At 55.9% G+C, this 26,573-nt stretch overlaps 1 protein-coding gene across 1 annotated transcript in view; it reads right to left on the bottom strand.

The window, feature by feature from the left end:
• Positions 1–5,538: 5,538 nt before the first annotated feature.
• LOC147091090 (PHD finger protein 23-like) overlaps positions 5,539–26,573 on the bottom strand; it is a 22,497-nt gene continuing 1,462 nt past the window's right edge. The window contains exons 2-3 of the mRNA XM_085977162.1: positions 18,249–18,867; positions 5,539–8,925 (exon numbers count right to left, since the gene is read on the bottom strand). Coding sequence (XP_085833288.1) covers positions 8,717–8,925; positions 18,249–18,867 — 828 coding nt within the window. The 3' untranslated portion in view covers positions 5,539–8,716. The remainder of the gene's footprint in view (positions 8,926–18,248; positions 18,868–26,573) is intronic.

Here is a 26,573-nt window from a genome sequence, read left to right as displayed (position 1 = left end):
TTAATAGGTATACTCAATTAGATGCGTACCCTTTGCCTAAGATTGATGAGCTTATCAACAAAGTATCTCAGTATAAGTTTTTTAGCACTATTGATTTAAAGAGTGCTTATCATCAGATTCCTATTGTTAAGAGGGATCAACCATATACAGCCTTTGAGGCTGGTGGAAAGCTGTATCAGTTTTGCCGAATACCATTTGGTGTTACTAATGGTGTTGCTTGTTTTCAACGGGCAATGGATGCTTTTATAAGTGATAACTCTCTCTCTGACACCTTTTCATATTTAGATGATATCACGGTGTGTGGTAAATCAAGGGTGGAGCATGATTCTAATTTAGAAAGATTCCTTCAAGCTGTGGAAAAAGTTGGTTTAACTTTTAATAAAGAGAAGTGTTTCTTTTCGACTACTGAGGTAAATCTACTGGGGTATATTATCTCGGGAAATAAGATTAAACCAGATCCAGAACGTCTGCGACCATTGATCGATTTACCTTATCCTACTAATTCTAAGGCTTTGCAACGAGTTGTTGGACTGTTTTCTTACTATTCTAATTGGATTGCAAACTTTTCGCAGAAGATCTGGCCCCTTATACGGGTTACGACATATCCTCTATCATGGGAGGCCAGGACATGTTTTGATAAATTTAAAAAGGATATCCTAGGAGCAGTTGTGCATTCTATTGATGAGCAGGTTCCCTTTGTGATTGAGACGGATGCTTCTGATTTTGCAATTGGGGCTACTCTGAACCAAAATGGAAGACCTGTGGCCTTTTTCTCACGTACTTTGAACAATAGTGAAAAAAGGCATTCTTCAATAGAGAAAGAGGCATATGCAATAGTAGAAGCACTGCGTAAATGGAGACATTATTTATCGGGGCGACATGTCACGTTGGTAACCGATCAAAAATCTGTGTCCTTTATGTTTGATGTTAAACATTTTGGAAAGATTAAAAATGATAAAATAATGAGGTGGAGGATTGAGTTGGCATGTTACCATTTTGATATAGTTTATCGTCCGGGGAAGGATAATGTTGCTGCTGATGCACTGTCGAGGGCTTATTGTTCTGTGATTCACGGAGATACGCTTATTAATCTTCACAATGCCTTATGCCATCCTGGGGTTACGAGGATGATACACTTCGTACGCAGTAAGAATTTGCCCTTTTCAGTTGAAGACGTCAAGCGGATGACTTCATCATGTTCTATCTGTGCTCGGTGTAAACCGAATTTCTTTAAGCCTCAACGAGCTCATCTTATAAAGGCTACTTCTCCTTTTGAACGTCGATTTTAAGGGGCCTCTTCCTTCAACTACTCAAAACCGATATATATTTACTGTTGTGGATGAGTTTTCAAGGTTCCCTTTTGCTTTTCCTTGCGCAGATTTATCAGCTGCTACAGTTATCAAATGTCTGACTCAACTTTTTGTTATCTTTGGGATGCCTGCGTATATCCATTCGGATCAGGGAAGTTCTTTTATGTCTTCCCAGTTGAAGGAATACCTTCAGAGTCGGGGAATTTCTACTAGTAGAACTACCCCGTATAATCCCCAGGGTAATGGACAGTGCGAACGATACAATGGGGTGATCTGGAAGGCAGTTATGTTGGCTTTGACATCCCGGAACCTTAAGAATACACAGTGGGAAATGGTACTGCCTGATGCCCTGCATTCCATTAGATCATTGCTTTCAACGGCTACTAATGTGACCCCCCCATGAAAGGCTCTTTAACTATCCGCGGAGATCTACTACGGGATATTCGGTACCTTCATGGCTTACTATGCAGGGACCTGTGCCGCTTCGACGCCATGTTAGATTGTCAAAATATGATCCTTTAGTGGAGGAGGTGGAGCTGTTGGAGGCAAATTCCCAATATGCTCATATTCGATTCCAAGATGGGAAAGAAAGTACCGTCTCAATTAAAGACTTGGCTCCTTGTGGTGGCCAGCCCTCTTCTGAGGATATTAACAATAGTCATGATTCAGATAATGTGGATGCTGTTACAGATACTACGAATATTTCCAATCCGATTGCAGATAATTATACTTCTATTAGTCAGCCCTCGATGGATGTTTATGACCGTCCCAGTTTACCTCCTGATGGGATTTCTAATCTGGAAACCGTTGAGAATCGGGATATGGATAGCCTTCCTGCAGTAGATACATCCGTGTCTCCTGGTGTGGGAGGGCAAGGAATTTCACCAAGGTTAAGAAGGTCGACACGAACAAGATATCCGGTCGACCGATTGAAAATGGACTTTTAAATTGATAGTGGTGTTTTAAAATTGTTGAAATATTATATTATATTGTTTTAGTTGAGAGATACTTAATACTTATGTGCAATGTTACTATTTGTTGTTGTCACTTAGTATTGTGTCATGTTGAATAGTTTTATTCTTGTCTGTGCATAGTTTTAGTTGTAAATAATTAATTATAAATTGTAAAGGTTATTTAGGTTGGAGTATATTTTAAAAGGAGGGGTGAATGTGGTGATTATTCTTTGTTAGTAAGAAGTATTGTGATTGGTTGTTTGTTTCCTGCCTTGGGATATATGCTGTAATCTCATTGGTAGTTGATGTCATGTGATTTGTGGTGGCCATCTTAAATTCAGTTCTCTCTAGTCATTGTTGGAGACTGGTGTTGAAAGATGTGCTACTGGGTTTTTAAAGTTAATAAAGCCTAGATTAGAAAGGCAAATCTATTCTTTATTTCAGGGGCGACCTGGAAGAGATCTTTTATTATGAAAGGGTTCGCTAGGGTAGATGTAGAGAAGATGCTTCCACTTGTGGGGGAGACCAGAACTAGGGGCCATCAATATAAGACAGTCACTAATAAATCCAATCGGGAATTCAGGAGAAACTTCTTTACCCAGAGAGTGGTGAGAATGTGGAACTCGCTGCCACAGGGAGTGGTTGAGGTGAATAGCGGAGATGCATTTAAGGGGAAGCTGGATAAACACATGAGGGAGCAAGGAATGGAAGGATATGCTGATGGGGTGAGATGAGGTAGGGTGGGAGGAGGCTCGTGTGGAGCAGAAACACCGGCACGGTGCAGTGGGGCCGAATGGCCTGTTTTCTGTGCTGTACGCTCCATGTAAACACCAAAAACAGATTAACTGATCATTCATCCCATTGCTGGCACAGAATGGCTACCAGTTGGTCAGTCACTGCCTTGAGGGTCAAAGTAATTTATTGTGTTAAGTGCTAGGAGGCGTTCGGAAGACATAAGTGTATTAAATGTCTTTCGTTTATACATTGACTTATCACATTAGACCTGCTCACAGTGGGGGTTCAAGGTAGGGCCGCCACCCATCTGAGTTTGGACTGGACAGTCTGGTTTATGCGTGAACTGTACAGAAATTTCTAGATTGCAAAACACGTCAAAAAAGTTGATATACATTCGAAAGTCACAACATGGAAGCAGGCCATTCGGTCCAACCAGTCCCTGCCTGTGTTTAACCTCCATGCGGGCAAACAGTCCCTGCTCCCATCACCCTTTATTCCTCATCCCCTGTCCATTCTAATCCTGAATGTTGAGCTAGTTACTGCCTCAGCCACTACCCCCAGGAGTGAATTCCACAGCCTCCCGACCTGCTTGTGTAGAAGTTTCTCCTGCCCCTTCTGTTCGAAATCTCTTACATTTAAGCTCGGGGCTGTTGTTTCGTAGGGCGGGAAAAGCTCGCCGTGGGATGTCTCGTTAAGAAGGCAAATGGTATGTTGGCCTTCGTAGCGAGAGGGTTTGAGTACAGGAACAAGGATGTCTTGCTCCAGTTGTACATGGCCTTGGTGAGACCGCACCTTGAGTATTGTGTGCAGTTTTGGTCGCCTTATCTGAGGAAGGATGTTCTTGCCATGGAGGGAGTGCAGCGAAGATTCACCAGGCTGATACCTGGGATGGCAGGAATGACGTATGAGGAGAGATTGGGTCGATTGGGTTTATACTCACTGGAGTTTAGAAGAATGAGAGGGGATCGCATTGAAACTTATAAAATTCTAACAGGACTAGACAGACTAGATGTAGGAAGGATGTTCCCGATGGCGGGGGAGTCCAGAACCAGGGGTCACAGTCTAAGGATAAGGGGTAAGCCATTTAGGACAGAAATGAGGAGGAATTTCTTCACCCAGAGAGTGGTGAACCTGTGGAATTCTCTACCACAGAAGGCAGTAGAGGCCAATTCATTAAATATATTCAAGGAGGAGTTGGATATATTTCTTAAGGCTAAAGGGATATGGGGAGAAGGCAGGGACCGGGTACTGAACTTGGATGATCAGCCATGATCTCATTAAATGGCAGAGCAGGCTCGAGGGGCCGAATGGCCTACTCCTGCTCCTATCTTCTATGTTTCGGCTATCCATTCGATGGCCTCCCGAGAGGCTGAGTGTGGAGGAATGCACGGATCTTTGTGGGCAGGTTGATGCATTCCACGGTCGCGGCCGCACTCCCGGGTCGTCCCTTGTCTTGCGCTTGCGCGCCCTGTGCGGACTGGGCTGAGCGCTGTCCGCTGTCTTCGAGGGAGGTCGAAGCCAGGGAGCGCCGCTGTTGGCTCAGTGGCGAATCTTTACGGGTCCCGCGATTCCGTCCATCTCGAGGGCAAAATTTTTCATCTTTGCCACGTGGCGGCAATCTTATGGACGAGCAGCGAGTTCCCATCAGGATAACAAACAGCAAAACTCCCCGTGGATCTGGGATACCGTGCAGCCCTAGGCATAAGCCGATCAGGATTATTTTTTTATTATTATTCGTATATGGGATGTGGGCGTCGCTGGCAAGATCCAGCATTTATTGCCCATCCCTAATCGCTCTCGAGAAGGTGGTGGTGAGCCGCCTTCTTGAACCGCTGCAGTCCGTGTGGTGAAGGTGCTCCCACAGTGCTGTTGAGGAGCGAGTTCCGGGATTTTGACCCAGCGACGATGAAGGAACGGCCGATATATTTCGAACTCAGGATGGTGCGTAACTTGGAGGTGGTGGTGTTCCCATGCGCCTGCTGGCCTTGTCCTTCTAGGTGGAAGAGGTCGCGGGTTTGGGAGGTGCTGCCGAAGAAGCCTTGGCGAGTTGCTGCAGTGCATCTTGTAGATGGTGCACACTGCAGCCACGGTGCGCCGGTGGTGGAGGGAGTGAATGTTTAAGGTGGTGGATGGGGTGACAATCAAGCGGGCTGCTTTGTCCTGGATGGTGTCGAGCTCCTTGAGTGTTGTTGGAGCTGCACTCATCCAGGCAAGTGGAGAGTATTCCATCACACTCCTGACTTGTGCCTTGTAGATGGTGGAAAGGCTTTGGGGAGTCAGGAGGTGAGACACTCGCCGCAGAATACCCAGCCTCTGACCTGCTCTTGTTGCCACAGTATTTACGTGGCTGGTCCAGTTAAGTTTCTGGTCAATGGTGACCCCCCAGGATGTTAATGGGGGGATTCGGCGATGGTAATACCGTTTAATGTAAAGGGGAGGTGATTATTACTACACGCTGGTGCAAAAGGTGCTCGCTATTGACCAGTAAATGGCCATCTCTTACCATGAGTACAAGCAAAAACAATATGTACACACTTCAGTTACAAAAAAAAAACTTAATGCTTTATTATCTCCAAAAATGGTGGATCATTTATCAGCATTGTCCTCCGACACAGACTCCCCCCGGTCGTTTTAGACACTTATTTACACCAGCACTTTGCAAAAAAATGTGTTTTAGTCCACAGATTCCCCGAAACCCGGGCAGGGTACAGACAGAAACTTGGCATCCGACACGGTTTCGGGACCGATTCGCCACATGCCCCTGCACTTGATTCGCTGGGGAGTTCCATCCAACGTGAACAGAGGACGCTTGGGACCACGAGACGCAAGCAGCCACCCCGTCTCTGCCGAGGTCGCCCACTGCTGCCGGGGTAAGAGGTGGCAATCGCCCGCTGGCGTCGGTTCTTCCTGCGTGTGCCCAGCACTGAGCGCCAGCAGGCGAGCCGACACTGCACCCAAAGCTTGACCGACCCCAGCACGCTTTCTAGGCCAGAGAGTGGCCCCGAAACCAATTGCAACGCCCCCAGACAAGGGAGGGGGTTCGAATCTGGCCTGTCCAGCTCAGCGACCAACCAATTCAAGCTGGCGCACAACATCTCGATCCAAAATACAGGGGAGCCGCGCTGTCGCCTCGTTTGACCCGTAACTTGCCCCGTTCTCGACCTCACTCCCACCCCCCGCCACCCCCGGACAAGGAGGAAATGAACCTAAACTCCGAACACTACATTCAGCCATCACAACAGTAATTTTTTTTAAAAAGGCAGAAATCATGGCGTTCTGCCACAGCTCAATACACAATTCCACGGCCCGCCCCTCTCCCCGATGAAAGCAGTCCCGTCGCAGCAGTCCTGCAGCTGGGCAAGCGCCTGCACTGCTGTGAGCTCACCGCTTGGATAGTCAGCTCCTTGTTCTGCACAGGCACACGTTTTTTTTAAAAAGTATTTACAAGATGTGCATCCACTAGGATTTTGACAGTTCTAGTTTCAGATTTGCTGGAGCACGCTCCAAAAAAACCACGAAGTCCTGAGTAATTGAATTTTTTTTTTTTTTTTTTTTTAAACTTGATTTTGTTCCATACCCGCTTTCAGTTTCTGCCCCGTTACCGGGACGGCAAGTACGCTGCAGCCAAGCTGCGGGCACCTGGCTCCGCCAGGCACAAGTGGAGCGCGTCTGTGCTCCCTGCTCGCCGAAGGGCACAGGGAGATGGAAGTATCTTCTGCGGAAGTGCTCCAAAATGACGCAATATCAAAAGGGGGGGGGAAAGAGATGTATCTACAATCCTACCTCGGGCGCCACAGACACGGAACTGCCCTCGAACACCCTCATCCAAATAAGGGTGCGACGCGCATGCGTCGGCAGGCTATTAGACCAGAGAGTCACTGGAGAGCAATTCTCAGCAACCCTGCCTGATTCCCACCCCCCAACAATCCCGCACTATCGGCTGAAGCCGAACGCAACAGTCCTGCGGAGCTCGGTCAGCAGCGGGATCACAGCCTGGGAACATTCCCCCTGTTTTGGCCCAGTGCTATACCAGGCACTATTACGAGCAACCGGGGTTCCCTAATCGGCCTGTTTTATGCTTTATAACGAGTGGTTAAGAGGCAGCGAGGAAGGAGACAGGTTTTTGTGGGCCCTGTTAAAACATTATGGCGTTTACCCGCCACACCCCACAAATAGACGAGCAGCAATGGCTAGATTGCTCCAGTCACATCATTAAGTGTACATCTTTCCCCGCTTATGCTATTCGGCTATGCGGCAATTCAGTACACGTGCTTCTCCTTCGAGTGCACGCCTCCCAGACTCAGGGCGTATAAAAAAAACAACCCCCCCCCCACCCCCCCCAAAACTTTAACACTTTCTTTGATCAAACTGCAATCTCCAAGCTCCACCTCAGATCACGCACGATTCAGGATTAGATCTTGCACCGCCTCAGAGCATCGCTTCATCTGGTTTTCACCCACGTCATTCTACTCAACTTGATCCGCCATACGAGATCCAGAATTTTCACACATGTAACAAAAAAGTAAGAGACGCCTCCCCCCCCACCCCCCCCACTTCGCAACGCGGCGCACAGTTTGCGACTGCGCCAGGCCGCACGCAGCGCCTACCAGAACCGGTGACCCGCAGTCCGAAATGGAGCTTGGAGGGTTTTGCGCTTTCAAAATGGACGCCCGGTTACAATCAGTTTTTCAGCTCTCAAACTTCAGACAGATCACTAACTTGTTTTCCCAGACACTCCGGCGTCCCGACACTCAAGACACAAACGCTACGATCGTTCGGCTTGGGACAGTGGGGGGGAAAAACAAAAACGCAAGACTCCCGCCTTAGAGCTACAATGTGTTGCACCGGGTAGGGGGCAGGCAGGTAGGTCTCGTTTCTCCATTAATGCCGGCCGGAAATTGTGCCGCTGCTGGTAGGAGAGCACGTTAAGCATCGTAGGGTCTCGCTATTCAACAATGCACCCACAGCAGCTTAAGTTCCACCGCCCTTGCACCCCCCCCCCCCCGTCAGAAACCAATGCAAACTTCAGGTTTCTTTTAAAAACTGATTTTTAAAAACACAAAAAAACTAAAAAACTTTCCATAAATACAGGAAATTAATATTTATTCGATAACTAGTTTCCTTCGGTCCTTGCATGGCTGGTGTTGAGGTTTCAAGCTCCGGGCTTAGGTGAGCCACCAGTACAGTCCACAGGTCAGGGACCTTTCCACCCCCCCTCCCTCCCACCCCATCTGAATAGGGACAGCCTGCTCTGCCTCCAAACTAGGGTTCTTAGCTCCGACCAACCCTTAGGAGAATGTTACTCCATTCCTCTTGAACACAGAGGCAGCAGTGAGGATGTTTTTTTCTTGTCGGTTGCAGTAACTTTCGAGGGCGGGTTCGAGCTGCCACGCTGGACCAGCAGATACCTGAACTCCCTTCCCCGCACGTCAGTCAAACCCATTCATCCCTGACCCAGAAGGCGGCGAAGAAGCCTGAATTGGCCGCACCCAGTCTAAAAAAAAAAGTCACATTCAGCCACCCTCTTGCAACCTAAAGAGTTCTCCGGTTCTTTACTGTTCAAACAAAAAGCGACTTCCCCTTCTGGCTTTGTGGGGTTTGTTTTTTGTTTCCTCCGAGGTTTCTTTGGCCGACCTTTCACCGTTCTCTCATTTCATGTTTTTTTGTTTGTCTGTTTTACCTCAGGCGGGCGAGCCACAAAAAATAAGGTGGCGTCGTTCAAGGAACCTTCTTCTGGCCCGAGCCCGATTTCCGCCCTTCTTTCGCATCCCTGCACTTCTCGCAGAAAAAGACGTCGGGGACGTTGGACTTGCGGATCTTGGCGCAAGACAGGTGGATCCAGGTGTTGCACTGGTTGCACTCGATCATCGGCCGGCCCGCAAAGGGCTTCTGGCAGTAACACGTCACCAGGCCCCAAGAGTCATCGTCTGGAATGAACACAAGGGCAGCAGTCAACTTCAGCTTAAAAAAAAACCCAGCTAAAACCTCCCCCCGCCCCGACACAGACCACGGTTTGGGGGGAGGGGGGGGAGGCCGTTCAGCCTGCCCCATTCCCACTCAGACCTCACCGTACTCGGGCTCTTGCATTGTTCCACAGAAGCTCAGCGTAAGCTCGAGGAACAGCACCTCATCTTCCGATTAGGCACTTTACAGCCTTCCGGACTCAATATCGAGTTCAACAATTTCAGATCATAACCTCGGCCCCTATTACAGGAAACTTTGTTATATCCGGCACCGACGGGACCGAGCTGTTGCCGATCTATCAAAACTGCCAGACATACCAGCGTTAATGTTGAAGCATATGGAGGTTTTCATCTCCGTATCTGACAACAAACACTGTTGCTTAGCAACAGCTTCTAAACTGTCGGCCCGTACCTTGGAAGCGTCTCTGTAGCTTAGCAACAGCTTCAGAGAGACTTTCCAGAGCCCGACTGTTGGAAAAAAAAAAGCCACGAGAAGAAAAAACCTAACAAAACGGCTCCTGATTTCGAGGTTTCCGAACATACAACCTCCAGGTAAACCAAAGTTTCCTGTATATTTTAATATATTTTTTATCCACACCTTTGGTTTGTGCCTTTTCCATTTTTTTCTCTCCCTCATTCTACCAGCGCATTTCACACTTCATCGAGAGCCATCCTTTTGTCTCTTTACCTGCCCTATTACCATCTCCTCTCGCCTTGACTATCACTTCACTTCCCTTTTGTTCTTTCATCCCCTCCCCCATTTCCCAGCCCCCAAACTGGCCTTTTAATCCGTCCTGCCTTTTTTTCCCCTCTCAGTTCTGACGAAGGGTTTCGACCCGAAACGTTGACTCCGTTTCTCTCTCCACGGACGCTGCCCTGGCCTGCTGAGGTTTTCCAGCGTTTTCGGTTGTTATTTCGGATTTGCAGCATTCGCAGTATTTTGCTGTCGTTCAGCCCGCTTCGTTCTCCTCAGAACACCAACCCCGCCTGCCTCCCATCGGCACGCCGCTGGGGCCCGCAGGCTATCCGTTCGACCCGCAACCCCCGAGTCATACTTGAGCCTGAAGTCAGCATCCGACCATGAATCTGCGCCATTGACTGGGACCGCCTATTTCCACCTCCGTAACGACACCTGTCTTAGCTCGTCCGCTGCTGAAACCCTCATCCCTGCCTTTGTTACCTCCAGACTTGACTATTCCAACGCACTCCTGGCCAGCCTCCCACATTCCACCCGACGTAAACTTGAGCTCATCCAAAACTCGGCTGCCTCGTGTCCTAACTCGCCCCAAGTCCAGTTCACCCATCGCCCCCTGTGCTCACTGCCCCGTGTCCTAACTCACACCCAGTCCCGTTCACCCATCACCCCCCGTGCTCACTGCCCCGTGTCCTAACTCACACCCAGTCCCGTTCACCCATCACCCCCTGTGCTCACTGCCCCGTGTCCTAACTCGCCCCAAGTCCAGTTCACCCATCACCCCCCGTGCTCACTGCCCCGTGTCCTAACTCACACCCAGTCCCGTTCACCCATCACCCCCTGTGCTCACTGCCCCGTGTCCTAACTCACACCCAGTCCCGTTCACCCATCACCCCCCGTGCTCACTGCCCCGTGTCCTAACTCACACCCAGTCCCGTTCACCCATCACCCCCTGTGCTCACTGCCCCGTGTCCTAACTCACACCCAGTCCCGTTCACCCATCACCCCCTGTGCTCACTGCCCCGTGTCCTAACTCACACCCAGTCCCGTTCACCCATCACCCCCTGTGCTCACTGCCCCGTGTCCTAACTCACACCCAGTCCCGTTCACCCATCACCCCCTGTGCTCACTGCCCCGTGTCCTAACTCACACCGAGTCCCGTTCACCCATCACCCCCTGTGCTCACTGCCCCGTGTCCTAACTCACACCCAGTCCCGTTCACCCATCACCCCGTGCTCACTGCCCCGTGTCCTAACTCACACCCAGTCCCGTTCACCCATCACCCCCTGTGCTCACTGCCCCGTGTCCTAACTCACACCCAGTCCCGTTCACCCATCACCCCCTGTGCTCACTGCCCCGTGTCCTAACTCACACCCAGTCCCGTTCACCCATCACCCCGTGCTCACTGCCCCGTGTCCTAACTCACACCCAGTCCCGTTCACCCATCACCCCCTGTGCTCACTGCCCCGTGTCCTAACTCACACCCAGTCCCGTTCACCCGTCACCCCGTGCTCACTGCCCCGTGTCCTAACTCACACCGAGTCCCGTTCACCCATCACCCCGTGCTCACTGCCCCGTGTCCTAACTCACACCCAGTCCCGTTCACCCATCACCCCCTGTGCTCACTGCCCCGTGTCCTAACTCACACCCAGTCCCGTTCACCCATCACCCCCTGTGCTCACTGCCCCGTGTCCTAACTCACCCCAAGTCCAGTTCACCCATCGCCCCCTGTGCTCACTGCCCCGTGTCCTAACTCACACCCAGTCCCATTCACCCATCACCCCCTGTGCTCACTGCCCCGTGTCCTAACTCACACCCAGTCCCGTTCACCCATCACCCCGTGCTCACTGCCCCGTGTCCTAACTCACACCCAGTCCCGTTCACCCATCGCCCCCTGTGCTCGCTGCCCCGTGTCCTAACTCACACCCAGTCCCATTCACCCATCACCCCCTGTGCTCACTGCCCCGTGTCCTAACTCACACCCAGTCCCGTTCACCCATCACCCCGTGCTCACTGCCCCGTGTCCTAACTCACACCGAGTCCCGTTCACCCATCACCCCGTGCTCACTGCCCCGTGTCCTAACTCACACCCAGTCCCGTTCACCCATCACCCCCTGTGCTCACTGCCCCGTGTCCTAACTCGCCCCAAGTCCAGTTCACCCATCGCCCCGTGCTCACTGCCCCGTGTCCTAACTCACACCCAGTCCCGTTCACCCATCACCCCCTGTGCTCACTGCCCCGTGTCCTAACTCACAGAGTCCCGTTCACCCATCACCCCCTGTGCTCACTGCCCCGTGTCCTAACTCGCCCCAAGTCCAGTTCACCCATCACCCCCTGTGCTCACTGCCCCATGTCCTAACTCACACCCAGTCCCGTTCACCCATCACCCCCTGTGCTCACTGCCCCGTGTCCGAACTCACACCCAGTCCCGTTCACCCATCACCCCCTGTGCTCACTGCCCCGTGTCCTAACTCACACCCAGTCCCGTTCACCCATCACCCCCTGTGCTCACTGCCCCGTGTCCTAACTCACACCCAGTCCCGTTCATCCATCACCCCCTGTGCTCACTGCCCCGTGTCCTAACTCACACCCAGTCCCGTTCACCCATCACCCCCCGTGCTCACTGCCCCATGTCCTAACTCACACCCAGTCCCGTTCACCCATCACCCCGTGCTCACTGCCCCGTGTCCTAACTCGCACCCAGTCCCGTTCACCCATCACCCCGTGCTCACTGCCCCGTGTCCGAACTCACACCCAGTCCCGTTCACCCATCACCCACTGTGCTCACTGCCCCGTGTCCTAACTCACACCCAGTCCCGTTCACCCATCACCCCGTGCTCACTGTCCCGTGTCCTAACTCACACCCAGTCCCGTTCACCCATCGCCCCCTGTGCTCACTGCCCCGTGTCCTAACTCACACCCAGTCCCATTCTGCCATCACCCCCTGTGCTCACTGCCCCGTGTCCTAACTCACACCCAGTCCCGTTCACCCATCACCCCCTGTGCTCACTGCCCCGTGTCCTAACTCACACCCAGTCCCGTTCACCCATCACCCCCTGTGCTCACTGCCCCGTGTCCTAACTCACACCAAGTCCCGTTCACCCATCACCCCCTGTGCTCACTGCCCCGTGTCCTAACTCACCCAGTCCCGTACACCCATCACCCCCTGTGCTCACTGCCCCGTGTCCTAACTCGCACCGAGTCCCGTTCACCCATCGCCCCCTGTGCTCACTGCCCCGTGTCCTAACTCACACCCAGTCCCGTTCACCCATCACCCCCTGTGCTCACTGCCCCGTGTCCTAACTCACACCCAGTCCCGTTCACCCATCACCCCCTGTGCTCACTGCCCCGTGTCCTACACTGGCTCCCGGTTAAGCAACGCCTCAATTTCTTGTTTTCAAATCTCTCCACGGCCTCGCCCCTCCCTATCTCTGTAACCTTCTCCAGCCACCCCCCCCCACCCCCCCGAGATATCTGCGCTCCTCTAATTCTGGCCTCTTGAGCATCCCCGATTTTAATCACTCCACCATTGGCGGCCGTGCCTTCAGCTGCCTGGGCCCCGAGCTCTGGAATTCCCTCCCTAAACCTCTCTGTCTCTCTCCCCTCCTTTAAGACGCTCCTTAAAACCGACCTCTTTGACCAAGCTTGTGGTCACCTGTCCTAATATCTCATGTGGCTCGGGGTCAAATTTTGTTGGATAATCGCTCCTGTGAAGCGCCCTGGGACGTTTTACTACGTTAAAGGTGCTATATAAATGCAAGTTGTTGTTGGTGTAAGCGCTTTACAGCCAATGGAGTACTTGTTGAAACGTGGTCACTGTTGTATTGTAGGAAACGCGGCATCCAATTTGCGCACAGCAAGCTCCCACAAACAGCAATGTGATAATGACCAGATAATCTGTTTTTGATATGGTTGATTGAGGGATAAATATTGGCCCCAGGACACCGGGGTAAACTTTGAAATAGTGCCATGGGATATTTTACATCCACCCGAGGGGGCAGACATGCCCTCATTTTAACATGTCATCTGAAACACGGCACCTCCCTCAGTACTGCCCCTCCGACAGTGCGGCGCTCCCTCAGTACTGCCCCTCCGACAGTGCGGCGCTCCCTCAGTACCGCACATCCGACAGTGCGGCGCTCCCTCAGTACTGCCCCTCCGACAGTGCGGCGCTCCCTCAGTACTGCCCCTCCGACAGTGCGGCGCTCCCTCGGTACTGCCCCTCCGACAGTGCGGCGCTCCCTCGGTACCGCCCCTCCGACAGTGCGGCGCTACCTCGGTACCGCCCCTCCGACAGTGCGGCGCTCCCTCAGTACCGCCCCTCCGACAGTGCGGCGCTCCCTCAGTACTGCACCTCCGACAGTGCGGCGCTCCCTCAGTACTGCCCCTCCGACAGTGCGGCGCTCCCTCAGTACTGCCCCTCTGACACTGCGTCGCTCCCTCAGTACTGCCCCTCCGACAGTGCAGCGCTCCCTCAGTACTGCCCCTCCGACAGTGCAGCACTCCCTCAGTACTGCCCCTCTGACACTGCGTCGCTCTCTCAGTACTGCCCCTCCGACAGTGCAGCGCTCCCTCAGTACTGACCCTCCGACAGTGCAGCGCTCCCTCAGTACTGCCCCTCCAACAGTGCGGCGCTCCCTCGGTACTGCCCCTCCGACAGTGCGGTGCTCCCTCAGTACTACCCCTCCGACAGTGCGGCGCTCCCTCGGTACCGCCCCTCCGACAGTGCGGCGCTCCCTCGGTACCGCCCCTCCGACAGTGCGGCGCTCCCTCGGTACCGCCCCTCCGACAGTGCGGCGCTCCCTCAGTACTGCGCTCCCTCAGTACTGCACCTCCGACAGTGCGGCGCTCCCTCAGTACTGCCCCTCCGACAGTGCGGCGCTCCCTCAGTACTGCCCCTCCGACAGTGCAGCACTCCCTCAGTACTGCCCCTCTGACACTGCGTCGCTCTCTCAGTACTGCCCCTCCGACAGTGCAGCGCTCCCTCAGTACTGACCCTCCGACAGTGCAGCGCTCCCTCAGTATTGCCCCTCCGACAGTGCGCCACTCCCCCAGTACTGCCGCTCCGACAGTGTGGCGCACCCACAGTACTGCACTGGAGTGTCAGCCTAGAGTTTTGTGCCTGCTGTTGCTGGCTTTATCACAAAAGGTGCTGATATTATTTCAACTCCATTACAGTGGGATTAATTCCTTCAAAAGCCAATACCCTCAGTGATGCCAGCACCTTCTTACCGCTGTGCATACCAAATCTCTTCATCCACCCCTGACCACCACCCAACAGCACTGAACTCAAAATCCTTGAGCTGGTTCACAACATCCATCCACGGCCTTGCCCCGCGCTCTCTCCGCAATGGCCTGCAGCCCTAAACCCCAGTACCTGCCCTTCAGCCACCCAACTCTGGCCTCCGGTGCATCCCTTGCCTCCGTTATCGGTGGCAGAGCCTTCAGCCAAATCGCCCCGAGGCGGAATTTAAAAAAAAAAAATGGTGAGGAACTATTAAATGATGGTGTTCAGAGAGATTTAGGCGTCCTCATACAGGAAACACAGAGTTAGTATGCAGGTACAGCAAGCAATAAGGAAGGCAACCCCACGTTGGCCTTTATCGCAGGAGAGTTGGAGTATAAGAGTGAGGAAGTCTTGCTACAATTGTACAGGGCCTTGGTGAGACCACACCTGGAGTACTGGGCACAGTTCTGGTCTCCTTATCTAAGGAAGGATATACTTGCCTTAGAGGCGGTGCAACGAAGGTTCACTAGATTGATTCCTGGGACGAGAGGGCTGTCCTATGAGGAGAGATTGTGTAGAATGGGCCGATACTCTCTGGAGTTTAGAAGAATGAGAGGTGATCTCATTGAAACATACAAGATTCTGAGGGGGATTGACAGGGTAGATGCTGAGAGGATGTTTCCCCTGGCTGGAGAGTCTAGAACCAGGGGTCACAGTCTCAGGATAATGGGTCGGCCATTTAGGACTGAGATGAGGAGGAATTTCTTCACTCAGAGGGTGGTGAATCTTTGGAATTCTCTGCCCCCGAGGGCTGTGGAGGCTCAGTCGTTGAGTATATTCAAGACAGAGATCGAGAGATTTTTGGACTCTACGGAAATCAAGGGATATGGGGACCAGGCGGGAAAGTGGAGTTGAGGTCGATGATCAGCCATGATCTTATTGAATGGCGGAGCAGGCTCGAGGGGCCGAATGGCCGACTCCTGCTCCTATTCTTATGAATAGCCCAGTGAGTAAAACGTCCAACCCAGTACACCAGAGGCACACGGGCCGAAAACATCACCGGCTCGATCGCTGGTCTGTGTTGAGGTGGAAGCTTTGACCGCGCTCAATCGGCTCTGATGGACGGGTCACATTGTCCGCATGCCCGATACGAGACTCCCAAAACAAGCGCTCTACTCGGAGCTCCGGCACGGCAAGAGAGCCCCAGGTGGGCAGAGGAAACGCTTCAAGTACACCCTCAAAGCCTCCTTGAAAAAGTGCAACATCCCCCACCGACACCTGGGAATCCCTGGCCCGAGACCGCACAAAGTGGAGAAGCATCTGGGAAGGCGCCGAACACCTCGAGTCTCTTCGCCGGGAGCAAGCGGAAGCCAAGCGCAGGCAGCGCACGTCAACCCAAGCACCCCACCCACCCACCCCTTCAACCACCGTCTGCCCCAACCTGTGACAGAGACTGCAGGTCCCGCATTGGACTCATCAGTCACCTGAGAACTCATTTTTAGCGTGGAAGCAATTCATCCTCGGTTCCGAGGGACTGCCCAAGAAGAAGGTTGATGTCAGCCATGGCAGTACTGGGAGAAGAACTAGTCTCAGTGTCCTTAAACTCAGGAGAAGGGGAGGCTGGGGGGGTTGCTCAGATTGCAAGCCAGCAACTCCTATTGAAAGCAGCATCCATTGGGGACATCAAGTGAGGATAGGACAAGGCTCGACGAGCAAAGAGCTGCAATCATCCTGTCCAGGCTCCCTGAAGGAGGATGGAGGAGGTCCTGGAGAATCACTGGCAGCCATACCGCTGCACGAGTCACTACCTTCAGGAAAGGCAGCACCAGATTGTAACAAACCATGTCTCGGGACATGGGTCAATGCCCCGGAGTGGGGGGGTGTTATGAATCTTATGATCCATGAAGAAAGACTCATGAAATAACACTGGACGGCCAGCTGGTGGCGCCGTCCAAGGAGTATAAATACTCGGGCGTGGGCCCCAGCTTGGCTCAGGGACATTTTGTAAGACAGGAACTAGTGAAGTACAACTAGACCTCCATATTCTGAAACAAGTTGATTAAAGCCTTGCTTTATACAAACCAAGTGTGTAGTGAGTTTTATTACGTCAGGGGGTCCATCCACGTTTCAGCCAACTGAGGACAGGCAAAAAGATGGCCATCAGCAGTGGAGCGGAGAAGGGAAATAGCAAAGTTGGGAAAGGCAAAGAGAAGGGTTTTGAAGAGACTATTCAAAGCAGGAAAGAAGTCGGGAGGCAGAGATCAGTAAGGTCAGTCTCTGAGAATTACTTTTAGGGACAGACAACTGGAGAGGAGATAGATTTGAAGGCAAGAAAAGGTGGCGAGTGATGCCTTGTGCCCGCTCACGTATAACCTACTGGTACACACACGCAATTACATCGACGCAACAGACTTCTCAACAAAGCACAAAGCCAGCTCAGACCCAGGCAAGACAGGCACAGGACACCACCTAGTGCTCTCATGGGAGAACTGACATTGGAGAATTTGCACACAGCTAGTTCTCACAAACAGCAGTGTGATAATCACCAGATAAGCTGTTTTAGTGATGTTGGTTGAGGGATAAATATTGGCCCAGAACACCAGGGAACTCCCCCCTGCTCTTCTAATTAGTGCCGTGGCATCTTTTACATCCACCTGAGAGCAAACGGGACCTCGGTTTAACGTCTCATCTGAAAGACGGCACCTCTGACAGTGCGGCTCTCCCTCAGTACTGCCCCTCCGACAGTGTGGCGCTCCCTCAGTACTGCCCCTCCGACAGTGCGGCACTCCCTCAGTACTGCCCCTCCGACAGTGCGGTGCTCCCTCAGTACTGCCACGCCGACAGTGCGGCGCTCCCTCAGTACTGCCCCTCCGACAGTGCGGCGCTCCCTCAGTACTGCCCCTCCGACAGTGCGGCGCTCCCACAGTACTGCCACGTCGACAGAGTGGCGCTTCCTCAGTACTGCCCCTCCGACAGTGCGGCGCTCCCTCAGTACTGCCCCTCCGACAGTGCAGCGCTCCCTCAGTACTGCCCCTCCGACAGTGCGGCGCTCCCACAGTACTGCCACGCCGACAGTGCGGCGCTCCCTCAGTACTGCGCTCCCTCAGCACTGCCCCTCCGACAGTGCGGCGCTCCCTCAGTACTGCCCCTCCAACAGTGCGGCGCTCCCTCAGCACTGCACTGGGAGTGTCAGCCTAGGTTCTTGAGCCCAAGTCTCTGGAGCGGGACTTGAACCCACAACCTTCTGAATGTTGAATTCCAGTCAAAACTGGAGACAAAAGGACAGTGTATAAAACCTGCCAAATTATACTCGGTGTTTCTTATTAAGAACCGGAAAGGGGGCAAAAACATTCTGTCCAAACTGACCTGATTCCACCATAATATCTTCGTCCATTATCCGGGTTTCGCCTTCGCTGGAGCTGGTATCACCCTCGTGACTATTTCCCATACTGAGGCACTCTTTGATTTCCATTTGATAGTTCTCGGTGAAAGCGGCCTCTGGGCCTGGTCGCAGAGGCTCGGCGAGGAAGCTCGCTTTCACCACCTCCTCGTCCGAGTCTGTTTCGCTCAGCGAGCTCTTGATCTTTTTCTCGGCCCTCTCTTTCTTCAGCTTGCGTTTCTTGCTGCGCTTAATGCGGGCGAAGCCGGACTTCTCGCCGTCCGGCGCCCCCCGCGGCTTCTCCACCTCCGGGCTCCAGCGCTTGCCCTTTCTCTCCTTCTTCTTCTCCTCGGGGCCCGGGTAGAGGGAATCCTTCAGCTTCAGCCGGTCCAGCAGCACGCCGTCGGGCTTGAGGCGGTGGAACCCGTTCTTCTTGGAGGACTTGGCCTTCTTCACAAAGTTGTGGATCGCGTCGAAGTCGACGGACTGGGTGGAATCCCAGCTGTCGCTGTCCACGACGCTCTCCGTCCTGATGGGAGAGTTTGAACTCGATGGCGTCCAGTCGCATTCCTGCAGTTTAGAAGACAAACAAAGGGAGGAGTCACACTGAAATTACAGGTTATGGAATCTGCAAGAGGTCTGAACGTTAGCCCTTCCTCATCTGCAGTATTTGCACCTCGCAGGAACACACGAACTAGGAGCAGGAGTCGGCCATTCGGCCCCTCGAGCCTGCTCCGCCATTCAATAAGATCACAGCTGATCATCGACCTCAACTCCACTTTCCCGCCCGATCCCCGTATCCCTCGATTCCCACAGAGCCCCAAAATCCGCCAATCTCGGCGTTGAATTTCTTTTTTTTTTTATTCGTTCCTGGGATGTGGGCGTCGCTGGCAAGGCCAGCATTTATTACCCATCCCTAGCTGCCCTCGAGAAGGTGGTGGTGAGCCACCTCCTTGACAACTGAGCGACGCGCTCAGCCATTTCAGCGGGCAGTTATGAGTCGACCGCACTGCTATGGGTCTGGAGTAGGCCAGGCCGGTAAGGGCATCAGTGAACCAGATGGGTTTATTACGCCAATCCGGTAGTTACGAGGTCACCATTACTGATGCTAGCTTTTGATTCCAGATTTATTTAACTGAAAAATGCTGCCGTGGTGGGATTTGGATCATTAGTCCAGTAACACAGCCGTTCCTTACTCATCGACTAAGCATCCACAGCCCTCTGGGGTTAGAGAATTCCAACCATTCCCAAACCTCCGAGTGGGTCTGAAACTGAAACAAACACATGCACCACCCAGTCTCGGATTGAGCCGTGCAAAGTGCAAGGACCCCGATTCAATCTTTGATCGACACTGGAAAGCGTGCACAGGTTGGCGCTTAGCAAAGCATAGTCAGCGACTGTCTCGATAATAGCACCGGGCTGTAAAGTACCTCCCATCCACAAAGCAGGGCCCCACAATCAGTTGGGCTGTTTTTGGTGATGTTGCTTGAGGGAAGGATATTGGCCAGGACACTGAGAGAATGCCCCGGCTCGTTTCCGAATCGCGCCACTGGATCCGTTACATCCAACTGAGCAGGCAGGCGGGGCCTCGGTTTATCGTCCTACCCGAGAGATGGCACCTCCGATAATGCAAAACCCTCAGTACTGCAGGGGGGGTGCCCGCCGTGGCTCAGTGGGTAGCACCCTCGCCTCCGAGTCAGAAGGTTGTGGGGTCAAGTCCCACTCCAGAGACTTCAGCACAAAAATCCACACCGACACTCCAGTGCAGGACTGTCGGAGGGGCAGTACTGAGGGAGCGCCGCACTGTCGGAGGGGCAGTACTGAGGGAGCGCCGCACTGTCGGAGGGGCAGTACTGAGGGAGCGCCGCACTGTCGGAGTGGCAGTACTGAGGGAGCGCCGCACTGTCGGAGGGGCAGTACTGAGGGAGCGCCCCACTGTCGGAGGGACAGTACTGAGGGAGCGCCGCACTGTCGGAGGAGCAGTACTGAGGGAGCGCCGCATTGTCGGAGGGGCAGTACTGAGGGAGCGCCGCACTGTCGGAGGGGCAGTACTGAGGGAGCGCCGCACTGTCGGAGTGGCAGTACTGAGGGAGCGCCGCACTGTCGGAGGGGCAGTACTGAGGGAGCGCCCCACTGTCGGAGGGACAGTACTGAGGGAGCGCCGCACTGTCGGAGGAGCAGTACTGAGGGAGCGCCGCACTGTCGGAGGGGCAGTACTGAGGGAGCGCCGCACTGTCGGAGGGGCAGTACTGAGGGAGCGCCGCACTGTCGGAGGGGCAGTACTGAGGGAGCGCCGCACTGTCGGAGGGGCAGTACTGAGGGAGCGCCGCACTGTCGGAGGGGCAGTACTGAGGGAGCTCCGCACTGTCGGAGGGGCAGTACTGAGGGAGCGGCGCACTGTCGGAGGGGCAGTACTGAGGGAGCGCCGCACTGTCGGAGGGCAGTACTGAGGGAGCGCCGCACTGTCGGAGGGGCAGTACTGAGGGAGCGCCGCACTGTCGGAGGGCAGTACTGAGGGAGCGCCGCACTGTCGGAGGGGCAGTACTGAGGGAGCACCGCACTGTCGGAGGGGCAGTACTGAGGGAGCACCGCACTGTCGGAGGGGCAGTACTGAGGGAGCACCGCACTGTCGGAGGGGCAGTACTGAGGGAGCGCCGCACTGTCGGAGGGCAGTACTGAGGGAGCGCCGCACTGTCGGAGGGGCAGTACTGAGGGAGCGCCGCACTGTCGGAGGGGCAGTAATGAGGGAGTGCCGCACTGTCGGAGGGACAGTACTGAGGGAGCGCTGCACTGTCGGAGGGGCAGTACTGAGGGAGTGCCGCACTGTCGGAGGGGCAGTACTGAGGGAGCGCCGCACTGTCGGAGGGGCAGCACTGAGGGAGCGCCGCACTGTCGGAGGGGCAGTACTGAGGGTGCGCCGCACTGTCGGAGGGGCAGTACTGAGGGAGCGCCGCACTGTCGGAGGGGCAGTACTGAGGGAGTGTCGCACTGTCGGAGGGGCAGTACTGAGGGTGCGCCGCACTGTCGGAGGGGCAGTACTGAGGGAGTGCCACACTGTCGGAGGGTCAGTACTGAGGGAGTGTCGCACTGTCGGAGGGTCAGTACTGAGGGAGTGTCGCACTGTCGGAGGGGCAGTACTGAGGGAGCACTGGACTGTCGGAGGGGCAGTACTGAGGGAGCGCTGCACTGTCGGAGGTGCAGTACTGAGGGAGCTCCGCACTGTTGGAGGTGCCGTCATTCAGAAGAGACATTAAACCGATGCCCCGTCTGCCCTCTCAGGTGGACATAAAAGATCCCGCAGCCGCTATTTCAAAGAAGAGCAGGGGGAGTTCTCCCCCGTGTCCTGGGGCCAATATTTATCCCTCAATCAACATCACTAAAACAGATGATCGGGTCATTATCACATTGCTGTTTGTGGGAGCTTGCTGTGCGCAAATTAGTTGCCGTGTTTCCCACATTACAACAGCGACTACACTTCAAAAAGTGCTTCATTGGTTGTAAAGCGCTTTGGGACGTCTGGTGGTGGCAAAAGGCGCTACAGAAATGCAAGTCTCTTTTTCTAGTGAGTAACGGCACTGCTTGGTGTAGCACGAAGCCACAATGACCAGAGGGTTCCAGCCAGGGTAGATATAAAGGCTGGGACGAGTTATCTGACCTCAGCCAGGCTGCAGATGCCGCACTACAATTGGCCCGAGTGTCCCTGGAAAATGGAAGCGGGGAGGGAAAGCCAGCCAGGGCTCCCGTCCCCGAGCTCTGTCCAGCTGCCCCGCGCTGGATAGATGTCTGGACATCGCGGGAGAGAGAATCCGGCTCGACTGCCGTGTCCCCATCCCGTGGTGGAACAACCTGCCAAGTCTGTCATTAGGTCTCCTACATTCTGCTGAAATGCCGAGAACAGTGGGTGCTGGCGGAGTCAGCTCCTTCCCAAGAGGATAGAAATTGAAGGAGTAAATCTTTAGCTTCCTCAACACACGCAGAGCATTCCAGGGATGCATCACTCCACCCTAACTCTCCCCGCAATGAAGGGGACATCATCTGAAAGCTTACATATTAACTTGCGCCGTTCACGCATAAAATACTTCGGTAGTGCTCAGTGCAGCAGGATCATCGGCACTGACCAAATTAGCCTGATATGCCCCACGCCTTAGTTCATTATTAACCGTCAGTATACACCGTGTGGTACCAGAAGAGGAATTAAAACATGGGTCATTGCACACTGGCTCATGAGAGCTTTGAAAAATCAGGCCACAATGTCAGGACCTTTGAAAACAAAGGGTCCCTTCATAATCGAGTTATTGTAGCTTTAGTGGCTGCACAGGAACAAGGATCCATTCTGGATGACTGCAGCACTAACCAAAGCACATCCCAACGTTGAGGGGCAGCACTGAGGGAGCGCCGCACTGTGGGAGGGGCAGTACTGAGGGAGCGCCGCACTGTGGGAGGGGCAGTACTGAGGGAGCGCCGCACTGTGGGAGGGGCAGTACTGAGGGAGCGCCGCACTGTGGGAGGGGCAGTACTGAGGGAGCGCCGCACTGTCGGAGGGGCAGTACTGAGGGTGCGCCGCACTGTGGGAGGGGCAGTACTGAGGGAGCGCCGCACTGTGGGAGGGGCAGTACTGAGGGAGCGCCGCACTGTCGGAGGGGCAGTACTGAGGGAGCGCCGCACTGTCGGAGGGGCAGTACTGAGGGAGCGCCGCACTGTCGGAGGGGCAGCACTGAGGGTGCGCCGCACTGTCGGAGGGGGCAGTACTGAGGGAGCGCGCCGCACTGTCGGAGGGGCAGTGCTGAGGGAGAGCCGCACTGTCGGAGGGGCAGTGCTGAGGGAGCGCCGCACTGTCGGAGGGGCAGCGCTGAGGGAGCGCCGCACTGTCGGAGGGGCTGTACTGAGGGAGCGCCGCACTGTCGGAGGGGCAGTGCTGAGGGAGCGCCGTGCCGCACTGTCGGAGGGGCAGTGCTGAGGGAGCGCCGTGCTGTCGGCGTGCCGCACTGTCGGAGGGGCAGTGCTGAGGGAGCGCCGCGCTGTCAGAGGGGCAGTGCTGAGGGAGCGCCGTGCTCTCGGCGTGCCGCGCTGTCGGAGGGGCAGTGCTGAGGGAGCGCCGCGCTGTCGGAGGGGCAGTGCTGAGGGAGCGCCGTGCTGTCGGCGTGCCGCACCGTCGGAGGGGCAGTGCTGAGGGAGCGCCGTACTGTCGGAGGGGCAGTACTGAGGGAGCGCGCCGCACTGTCGGAGGGGCAGTGCTGAGGGAGCGCCGCACTGTCGGAGGGGCAGTGCTGAGGGAGCGCCGCACTGTCGGAGGGGCAGCGCTGAGGGAGCGCCGCACTGTCGGAGGGGCTGTACTGAGGGAGCGCCGCACTGTCGGAGGGGCAGTGCTGAGGGAGCGCCGCACTGTCGGAGGGGCAGTGCTGAGGGAGCGCCGCACTGTGGGAGGGGCAGTACTGAGGGAGCGCCGCACTGTGGGAGGGGCAGTACTGAGGGAGCGCCGCACTGTGGGAGGGGCAGTACTGAGGGAGCGCCGCACTGTGGGAGGGGCAGTACTGAGGGAGCGCCGCACTGTCGGAGGGGCAGTACTGAGGGTGCGCCGCACTGTGGGAGGGGCAGTACTGAGGGAGCGCCGCACTGTGGGAGGGGCAGTACTGAGGGAGCGCCGCACTGTCGGAGGGGCAGTACTGAGGGAGCGCCGCACTGTCGGAGGGGCAGTACTGAGGGAGCGCCGCACTGTCGGAGGGGCAGCACTGAGGGTGCGCCGCACTGTCGGAGGGGCAGTGCTGAGGGAGCGCCGCACTGTCGGAGGGGCAGTACTGAGGGAGCGCGCCGCACTGTCGGAGGGGCAGTGCTGAGGGAGAGCCGCACTGTCGGAGGGGCAGTGCTGAGGGAGCGCCGCACTGTCGGAGGGGCAGCGCTGAGGGAGCGCCGCACTGTCGGAGGGGCTGTACTGAGGGAGCGCCGCACTGTCGGAGGGGCAGTGCTGAGGGAGCGCCGTGCCGCACTGTCGGAGGGGCAGTGCTGAGGGAGCGCCGTGCTGTCGGCGTGCCGCACTGTCGGAGGGGCAGTGCTGAGGGAGCGCCGCGCTGTCAGAGGGGCAGTGCTGAGGGAGCGCCGTGCTCTCGGCGTGCCGCGCTGTCGGAGGGGCAGTGCTGAGGGAGCGCCGCGCTGTCGGAGGGGCAGTGCTGAGGGAGCGCCGTGCTGTCGGCGTGCCGCACCGTCGGAGGGGCAGTGCTGAGGGAGCGCCGTACTGTCGGAGGGGCAGTACTGAGGGAGCGCGCCGCACTGTCGGAGGGGCAGTGCTGAGGGAGCGCCGCACTGTCGGAGGGGCAGTGCTGAGGGAGCGCCGCACTGTCGGAGGGGCAGCGCTGAGGGAGCGCCGCACTGTCGGAGGGGCTGTACTGAGGGAGCGCCGCACTGTCGGAGGGGCAGTGCTGAGGGAGCGCCGCACTGTCGGAGGGGCAGTGCTGAGGGAGCGCCGTGCCGCACTGTCGGAGGGGCAGTGCTGAGGGAGCGCCGTGCTGTCGGCGTGCCGCACTGTCGGAGGGGCAGTGCTGAGGGAGCGCCGCGCTGTCAGAGGGGCAGTGCTGAGGGAGCGCCGTGCTCTCGGCGTGCCGCGCTGTCGGAGGGGCAGTGCTGAGGGAGCGCCGCGCTGTCGGAGGGGCAGTGCTGAGGGAGCGCCGTGCTGTCGGCGTGCCGCACTGTCGGAGGGGCAGCGCTGAGGGAGCGCCGCGCTGTCGGAGGGGCAGCGCTGAGGGAGCGCCGCACTGTCGGAGGGGCAGTGCTGAGGGAGCGCCGCACTGTCGGAGGGGCAGTGCTGAGGGAGCGCCGCGCTGTCGGAGGGGCAGTGCTGAGGGAGCGCCGCGCTGTCGGAGGGGCAGTGCTGAGGGAGCGCCGCACTGTCGGAGAGGCAGAACCGCACTGTCGGAGGGGCAGAACTGAGGGATCGCCGCACTGTCGGGGGCGGTACTGAGGGAGCGCCGCACTGTCGGAGGGGCAGTGCTGAGGGAGCGCCGCACCGTCGGAGGGGCAGTGCTGAGGTGGCGCCGCACTGTCGGAGGGGCAGTGCTGAGGGAGCGCCGCACTGTCGGAGGGGCAGTGCTGAGGGAGCGTCGCACTGTCGGAGGGGCAGTGCTGTGGGAGCGCCGTACTGTCGGAGGGGCAGAACTGAGGGCGCGCCGCACTGTCGGAGGGGCAGTACTGAGGGAGCGCCGCACTGTCGGAGGGGCAGTACTGAGGGAGCGCCGCACTGTCGGAGGGGCAGTACTGAGGGAGCGCCCCACTGTCGGAGGGGCAGTACTGAGGGAGCGCCGCACTGTCGGAGGGGCGGTACTGAGGGAGCGCGGCACTGTCGGAGGGGCGGTACTGAGGGAGCGCCGCACTGTCGGAGGGGCGGTACTGAGGGAGCGCGGCACTGTCGGAGGGGCGGTACTGAGGGAGCGCGGCACTGTCGGAGGGGCGGTACTGAGGGAGCGCCGCACTGTCGGAGGGGCGGTACTGAGGGAGCGCCGCACTGTCGGAGGGGCGGTACTGAGGGAGCGCCGCACTGTCGGAGGGGCGGTACTGAGGGAGCGCCGCACTGTCGGAGGGGCGGTACTGAGGGAGCGCCGCACTGTCGGAGGGGCGGTACTGAGGGAGCGCCGCACTGTCGGAGGGGCGGTACTGAGGGAGCGCCGCACTGTCGGAGGGGCGGTACTGAGGGAGCGCCGCACTGTCGGAGGGGCGGTACTGAGGGAGCGCCGCACTGTCGGAGGGGCGGTACTGAGGGAGCGCTGCACTGTCGGAGGGGCAGTACTGAGGGAGCGCCGCACTGTCGGAGGGGCCGTCTTTCGGATGAAATGTTAAATCGAGGCCCTATCTGCCCTCTCGGGTGACGTAAAATTACCCATGACCACTATTTCGAAGAGCAGGAGTGTTATCCTCAATGTCCTGGGCCAATATTTATCCCTACAACAGACTATAAAAAGACTTGCATTTTTAAAAAATTCGTTCATGGGACGTGGGCGTCGCTGGCACGTCCAGCATTTATTGCCCATCCCTAGTTGCCCTTGAGAAGGTGGTGTTGAGCCGCCACCTTGAACCGCTGCAGTCCATGTGGTGAAGATTTTTATACAGCGCCTTTCACGACCACCAGACGTCCCAAAGCGCTTTACAGCCAATGAAGTACTTTTTTTGGAAAGTGTAGTCACTGTTGTAATGTAGGAAACGCGGCAGCCAATCTGCGCACAGCAAGCTCCCACAAACAGCAATGCGATAATGACCAGATCATCTGGTTTTTAGTGATGTTGATTGAGGGATAAATATTGGCCCCAGGACACCGGAGGAGAACTCCC

Source organism: Somniosus microcephalus, unplaced genomic scaffold, assembly GCF_052327205.1.
Source record: "Somniosus microcephalus isolate GS21.2 unplaced genomic scaffold, FLI_Smic_1.0 unresolved_chr4, whole genome shotgun sequence".
NCBI classification, from domain to species: domain Eukaryota; kingdom Metazoa; phylum Chordata; class Chondrichthyes; order Squaliformes; family Somniosidae; genus Somniosus; species Somniosus microcephalus.
The sequence above is the reverse complement of the archived record's forward strand: the minus strand, read 5'-3'. Positions and strand labels throughout refer to the sequence as shown.